Source organism: Puntigrus tetrazona, chromosome 17, assembly GCF_018831695.1.
Source record: "Puntigrus tetrazona isolate hp1 chromosome 17, ASM1883169v1, whole genome shotgun sequence".
Taxonomy (NCBI): Eukaryota; Metazoa; Chordata; class Actinopteri; order Cypriniformes; family Cyprinidae; genus Puntigrus; species Puntigrus tetrazona.
Window position 1 is genome coordinate 148,110 of NC_056715.1, and position 8,072 is coordinate 156,181.

General features: G+C 40.1%; 2 protein-coding genes across 3 annotated transcripts in view; one reads left to right on the top strand and one right to left on the bottom strand.

Moving 5' to 3' along the window:
• LOC122361893 (phosphotriesterase-related protein) overlaps positions 1 to 3,326 on the top strand; it is a 23,929-nt gene extending 20,603 nt beyond the window's left edge. For both annotated transcript variants that reach the window (XM_043263063.1, XM_043263062.1), the window contains exons 3-5: positions 881 to 1,146; positions 1,353 to 1,493; positions 1,702 to 3,326. In XM_043263063.1, the coding sequence (XP_043118998.1) occupies positions 881 to 1,146; positions 1,353 to 1,493; positions 1,702 to 1,912 (618 nt within the window). In that variant the 3' untranslated portion in view covers positions 1,913 to 3,326. The remainder of the gene's footprint in view (positions 1 to 880; positions 1,147 to 1,352; positions 1,494 to 1,701) is intronic.
• LOC122361894 (complement C1q-like protein 3) lies at positions 2,999 to 5,202 on the bottom strand. Its single transcript, XM_043263064.1, has 2 exons — positions 4,232 to 5,202; positions 2,999 to 3,753 (listed from the first exon to the last, which is right to left on the bottom strand). Exons 1-2 carry the CDS (start codon positions 4,796 to 4,798, stop codon positions 3,574 to 3,576), a joined length of 747 nt encoding a protein of 248 aa, XP_043118999.1. The 5' UTR covers positions 4,799 to 5,202; the 3' UTR covers positions 2,999 to 3,573.
• Between the last annotated feature and the right edge of the window lie 2,870 nt (positions 5,203 to 8,072).

Here is an 8,072-nt window from a genome sequence, read left to right on the forward strand (position 1 = left end):
AAAATATATTTTTCAGTTATCTTTCCTCATACTTTGGAATGGTAGTTTTTCTTGGTTTCTACAGACATTTTAAGCAGCTGCTACTTATTCATAATTTGTAAGGTAGTTGTTAAATTTAGGTATTAAGTTCAGTCTAAGGCAGTGATTATCAGCTCCAGTCCACTCAACTCCATCCCACGTCTTTGCACATCTTGTATGTCTCTCTTATCTGACACACTCAGTTAATGGATCTCTCTCCTAACTAGCTAATTATCTGAATCAGGTGTGTTAAATAAGAGAGACATAAAAACTGTGCAGAGCGGTGGGCCTCGAGGAGTTGAGAACCACTGGTTTAAAGGAATAGATCACCCAAAAATGAAAATTACACCATATTTTACTCACCCCCACCATGTCCATATCGTCTTCTGGCTTCTTGGCTGACTTATAATTTAAAAACTATTAATATTACAAAAACCCATCAGTCCGCTTCATGTGGTAAACGGAGGCTTATAGTTTAGTTTTCCAAAACAGTAATTGTGGATCTATCCGATTTGTGGAGCCTCAAAATCATGGCCACCATCCACCAGCATTAACAAGCTCGGAAGATCCAGGATAAAACTCAGACTGTGTTTGTCTGAAAGAAGAAAATCATATAAACCTAGGATGGCTTGGGGATAAGTTAAATATGGCATAATTTTCTAACAGTAATATATTTGAACAATATTAGAGTTTCTTTCTGTAGTTTTTATAAATGCTGCCTTTGTGAACTTCAGAGAATGACCTTTAAAATAATAAAAAACAAATAAGTTGCTATAAACTTTCGACCGCTAGTAATATACGTTGTGAAAATTGTTAATGAACAAATGATTTGTTCTCATTTTTGTCTTTTTTTTTCCTCAAGCTGACTGATATCATTGTCAATGAGGTGGCCCACGGTGCAGATGGTACAGATATCCGCTGTGGTGTGATTGGAGAGATTGGTACAAGCTGGCCAATCACAGAGAGCGAGAAGAAGGTACTGCGAGCCACCGCTCATGCTCAGACTCAGCTCGGCTGCCCGGTTATCATCCACCCAGGACGACACAAAGACGCTCCCGGGGAGGCCATCCGCATTCTGCAAGAAGCAGGTGGAGATATCTCCAAAACAGTCATGTCTCATCTTGACAGGTAAGGAGAGATGGAAAAAAATCCAACATAAGGCTTTCAAATGTTCATCATGATACTCACAAATTTGATGTCTTGAGGTAAAAAGCTAAATACAGGCGATAAACATACTACACTATGGTCATGCAACAACTCTTTCGGTTTTTAATAAAAAAAAAACCATTGTGTCTAAAAAGTGCACTTAACGCTAATGTGGGTCTCTCTCATAGGAGCATATATGATCTACGAGAATTGCTGGAGTTTGCAAAGATGGGGAGCTACCTTGAATATGACCTTTTTGGCACCGAGGTGCTGAATTACCAGTTCAACGCTGATGTTGACATGCCCAACGACAGCCAGAGAGTTCAGACGTAAGTATCTGTGAATAGAACAGAAGCCAATACATTACACTAAATGGGTCATAAACATCTGCCTCTGTTTCTCAGTAAATGAATCATCAGTATACGATTATATGGTATATACATGCCAGTCTGATTAATGCTGATATTTAATGAGACTTTCCATTTTATATAAAGTCGTCAACAGATCGTTGAGAGTACTTTTGTCTCGTTGCACTAGCTTGGCTTTCCTGATCAGAGAAGGTTATGAAGACAGAATCCTCGTAGCCCATGATATCCACACCAAGCACCGACTGACCAAGTACGGCGGTCATGGCTTCTCCCACATCCTGAAGAATATTGTTCCCAAAATGCTGTCCCGAGGCATCACTCAGAACCAGGTGGACAAAATACTGATCGAGAACCCTAAACAATGGCTGACATTTAAATAAACCTGCTGCCTTAAAAATCGATTTCATTCTTTAAAGTTAACATACCAAAAATTGATTTCTGATTTTTATTGTTAGGAACTGTTATTAACTAAATTAACTGAACTGTTAATTTTTGGTGCTAAAATCTTTACTTCGTTTAGCGTTAATTCAAATGCACTGTTAAAAATATTAAAAAGAGGGTATAATTTAAACGAGGGTGTAAAAGGGGGTTTTTGTAGCCATTGTGAGTTCCCCAAAGAACCTTTCAGTGAACAGTTTTTAAAAGAACTATTTTTTTAGCGTGAAGAATATTTTAAGAATCTTTTTGTGCGGTGGAATGGTTTCATCGTGGAACCATTAATGCCGAGAAAAAACCTTTGAGACCCATTGGTCACACGTGAAGTTTAACACTAACCAGAATATTCAAATCAAATATTGACCAGTCTCCAATGATCAAAGTTCTCTTGCCACAAAAAAAGTGGGTAAAATAAAAACATGGCTCTGAGTCGTGGAAAGTAGGCGACTACGTTACTTACTAATTAGCTCGTGCGCATCCTAATAAGCGGATGCAGATTTTCTTTTTCGATATTGTGTAGCTGCAAACATCTCAACCAGTTTGAACATACAGTCTGAGTTGATCGAGTTTGACCATATGCCTGAAAGTAAGACTGCTTGCTGTACACATTTGTTCTTTGGCAAGCCTGATGTTTCACAGCACTTCTGATCCTTTGAAGGCATGCGTCTGGGCGGGAAAGAGAGATGGGTTTCTCAGGAGCAGGTGGCCGCTCACAGTGACTTCTCTAGTAAAATAACGACACTGTCAGGTGCTCTGTTAACCGCAAGGTTATTACTTAAAAAAAAAAACTTACTTATAAAAAGATGGCTTGTTAATTGATCTTTCCCGTTTATTTTTTCTGTGCTTCAACATGAAAAACCGACTTCCTTTTTTAATGTATAGATGTAGGACTATTTTACACAGTCGTATACCGTTTAGTGCTTTTAAAGAAATAGCTGAATATTACAAATGATGACATTACTAGGATATTTCGCAGTTGCTTTCGTTGATTGCTGCACTGCACTATACAGAGCTTTTAGTTTTATGGCAAATTTATACACGCATGCAAATCATACAATATATTTTATTCACAATTTTTTGATGACACTGCATATACCAGACGGCGATCATATTTTTAAATGAAGACATTTATGTAAAACGGTACAGAACTGCGGCTTGAATGCGACAACGTGTGTGCGCAGACAGAGAAATGACTCATAAAATGTAATCTGAACTATACATCCGTGCTAATGGCGGGTGCTCTGTAACAGCCTCTTCTGATCAGCCATGTGTCCATGTAAGGTAGGCACATATGGAATGATGTTAAACGATTTTCTGCTTTCACGTCCAATTAATCTCCCAATAAACATACTACAATCATCGGTGTTACGCTGTAAGATGTTTTTTTCTAAATCACAGTGATTTTTCTAAAAACTAATTTGTGTGTGGATGTGTTCTCATGCTTCGAGATGTGCAGCCGTTCAGTTATTTCCGCTCGGACGTTCGGTTGTTTTTAGTCCTCTGCGCTGATGAGTTGTCAAAAGCTTGAGGGTTAAACTTTTTTTGTGACCTCGCTCTGATGACGTTGGGATGTCAGAAATGAAAAGTGCGGTCCGTGCCACGGCCGTTAATCGGCGTAGACCATGAAGCCTGAAAACGTGCTGTATTTGTTGTTGTTTCCTCCGTGCGCTTTGCCTCCGTCTAGTTTAATGTAGATCTCATCTCCAGGCTCCAGGTGTAAAATCACGCTGTTGCTGGCGTAGTCATAGTTCTGATCTGCATCCTGCGCTATTGCACTGGCGCGCACCTGCAGGAAAATTATTAGGCGTTAGATGCAGGAAATACTCAATTCATCCCATTAAATACGTGCACATCAAGTTATAATTGCGCCTTAAAATATTTATTTTTTCCTAAAGCAGTATTTTCTGAAGACGAGACAACATTTAGTTTTTTCCATGAACGTGAGCATTTTTTTAAATAAAATATTTCTGATTTCAATTTCCGAGCTAAATGTTGAATGAATGTAAATTACAATATTTACGTTGTGTGATGTTCCTATATTAATTCAGACTAATTGTTGCATAAATAAAACGTATGAGCCTTTTTAAAAAATATTTTTTCATTAAATACAATAAATCATTATTAGAAAATATTACATGAATAAAATGCACGTTTATTATTATTTGTATACATTTATTTGGAATATTTAAAAATATTAAAAATTAGATAGATGGACTAGTTGATTGGTAAGTAAATAACTTGTGACTGCTGGATTTATGAGCTACCTGGTTATTCTTGCACAGATCAGCCCACATGCTGGTCCCGTCACCTCCTCTCATTAATACGTGATACACGAAAAAGTAGATCCCTGGGATGGAGCAGGTGAATTTACCGCTGGTGGGGTCATAGTGATTGCCCAGGTTAGTGACCACATCGTCAAACTTCAGCACCTCGTAGCCCTCGTGTTGTTTTTTGAGTCCCGCGTAGAAGGCGATTTTGGGCACGGTGCTGTACGTCGCCGCACTTATGACACCGGTGACTCCGGGCGGACCGGGTAATCCTGGTGGCCCCGGTTCCCCGATGACCCCAGGTGGACCTGGAGGTCCGGGTGGACCCGGCGGACCAGGTTGACCCCTCGGACCGATCCTTCCCGAGCGCCCTTGCTCTCCTTTCGCACCGCGAATGAAAGTTGGTGGGGACTGAACCAAGCGGTTGTCTGTCGGTGCTGATGATGGAGACTTTGTTCCGTACGGATCGCACACCATGCGGCACGCGCCGAGCATCTCGTAGCGCGGGTCGGATCCCGCCGCGTTGACCAGCACCGGGATGAGAATAACCAGCACCAGCACCATGACAACACCCAGCACGCCCGTGGCGATCACCCGCGCTCTGACGCCCAGTCTCGACAGCACCGGGCGCGCCTCGCGCTGCGATTTACGCGCAATCTTGCTCGGCGCGGAAGAAACGCCAAAAAAAAAACAAAAAAAAACAAATTCAACTTCCCTGCAGCTCCAGGGAAAGTCAATTAACTTTGACCGAAGACGCTATATCATTCCCCGAATTGACGTAAACGTCACCTGGACTAACTTTTTGTTTGTTTATAATGAAAACGAAGTTACAGACTGGGAACACAAACATAAATGTGTGAGAGATGCTTTACAGCCTTGCTTTCTCACCTGAGGGTGGGTGGTGGGTTGGAAACATCGTGAGAAAGACAAAGAGAGAGAGAGAGAGAGGGAGTGCGCGCGCACGTGAGCTGTATCTTTAGAAAGATCCAATGATCCAATGTGGCCTAATATCAAAAAATGACTAAGATGATAGATGATAATGGTGAACTGTGGACTCATGGTAAGGGTATTTGTATTAAATATTTTCTATAAAACAATAGTTTGTGTGTGTTTGTTTGTACGGTGTGGGGCCAGTATTTTTCTCACCATCGTTTTATTCAGGATGCATTAAATCGATAAATGCAAAAATAGTATGTAATATTTAATAAATACTATGATTTCTTCTAACACTAAAGTAACGGCTGCTGAAAGTACAGTTTTTCAAAGTATGCAGTATATTCAAATAGAAAACATATATTTTAAATTGTAGCAATTATTTACAATATTAGTGTTTTTGAAGTTTTATTAAAAGTGCACACACCCCAACACCCCACAACACATCAACATAACGTCAGGTTAATTTTGGACAGACATTGCATTTTGAATGAGAATGAAAATCTGGTTAACATTAGCATTTGACGCCATCGACTTAACATTGGGTTTTGGTTACACAACCTAAGAACAACAAATATCATCATCAACTGACATCAATACTGGACGTCAAATTAACACTGGCATTAGATATTGAATTGATTGCCCAAAAAAGCGACACGCATCATTACGAGCCAAAACTGTCATCGGTATAAATTGTTATCCTACAGTAGTAGTCTTTTAAAGTCTCTCTTTATCCATAAGTCAGCAGGAGAAATATAATCAATTGCACCAATTCAGAGTGATAAAGCATCTCAAAAAGATCCACCCGTTGTCATCTTAGACACTAATATCAATGACTCAATGAAGTTCTCAGCACCTCATCAAACTTGAAGACGTCGGTGAGTCTATTTGCATATTCAGTCGCTAAATAAAAGGGATAGTTCGCTCAAAAATGAAAACGCTGTCATCATTTATGTTTCAAACCTGTATGAGTTTCTTCTGTTGATTGCAAAAGAAGATATTTTGAAGAATGTTGGTCGCCAAACGCCAAATAAAGAGCGTAGATGGGGACCGTGATATTCACCGAATGTGTTCTCACGCGTGCCATATCTCATATTAAGAAGCATCGTGCATTTGCATAAGAAGCTCACTGCTTCAATCACACCTCATGCACTGTATGTACACAGACAGACACAGATGCACCAGTGCACACACCCTCTCTGAGTCAATGAGCACTTGTGTCCTGTCTTGTCCTCTCCAGCTGGCTCCCTCAGTGGCTTACTCATCGTGACTGGACCGTTACTGATAATCATGAGTCACATGCCATCTTCATGTGCGCAGCAGACAAAAAACACGAAACAACTTTTTCCCCCATAATACGTTGTGCATTACCTTCGTGAAATAAATCTAAAAGCATAGGACAAAGCAAAGCGGCTGTTCAATAAACGGCGCTCAAACGCATTGAACAAACGGAAAATGAAAAGATCGCACTAGATTATGCAATTGTTTGGTCACTGAGAAGCAAACAGAAACGGCGCAGGGCTCTCTATGCTCCACCTGCCATCGGTGGTTCAATATGTATTTTATGATGCATCAAGAATACTTTTCGTGCCACAAAAACAATAGCCATAAACTGTCTACGTCCATGCCACGAGGATACAGTGCTTTTTTGTTTGTGTAAATAGACATAGAAAACGTATCCATGTTGCACGACCGCGGATACTCTCCAAAACATTGAGAGACACAGAGGAGACGAATGAAATAAAGCTGTTATTTTTATTTTCTTTGAGTACAAGAAGCATTCTCGTCACTTTATAAAATACAGATTGAACCGCTGATGACAGATGGACTATTTTGACAATGTCTTTCATATTTTACTGAGCCCAGACCGTGTTCGTTGCTCGGGAGTCAATAGGACAATCAAAAGCCTCACGGTTTTCAACAGCGATTAATGACAAAATTGTAATTTTGGTTTGGAGTAACACTTTGAAAACACGAGAAAATGAAATGAACTTCTCTAGGATGTAACAGTCCGGTTGATGGCGTGAAGTCAAGAAAAAGAATCTGTTATTATATAAAGTAAATGACATAGGCTTGGAATATAGCGCAGTAGTATAACGTGGAAAGAACTTTTGAGTGCCATGAAAAAAAATGGGTTGTATTACTGCGCAGATGCTTTTTTTGCTCCATGTTTCCTCCATGACCTCAAACAACGTGCATCACAAGCCATGATCTATGTCTCTTCTTACTCTGGTGACTAATTGTTTCTATTGTGGTCTTTGTTAAGTTTGTCACTCGGCAGGTCTGTGGCACCAGGCCTGAGCCAGAATGGAGTGAGCAGATGAACAGAAAGGAAGAGTAGGTGCGACCACACCATCACCCCCTCAAAGCATGGCCTCTTACTGCGCTGCCACTCACTCCTGCCGAGGGATGATTAACTATACTTATGTAACCAGCCCGTTCTTGACTTTCTTTAGAACATTCACACACCCTATGCAGGCCTCATCACGGATTCTTCGAATGATAGCTTGTAACCACTGGACACGACATTTGCATGACATTTACTTTTGAAAAGTTTTGCGTATAGGCAATAACATTGTCAAAATGATCCACATTCACTCAGATCTGCGGAAAATGTATAAAATGCTGTAATACACGTATAATTGGCGATGTCGTGTTGTAAAGGAAAACTCAAGATTAAACAAGTAATATGCGTGCACATGATAGCACCGTTTTCACAGTTGTGCAATTTTGTAGAAATTTTGTTTTCAGAAGTTAGCATTCATACTGCCCGGAATGTGATGCATCGGGGTTTGGACCAGATATCCTAATATTGGTAGATGTATTACTATTGGAAAAAGCGTAATGGTCAATTTGGATCACTTGTGCTTTAATAACCAATCATATTACAGCCTTGAGGTCACTG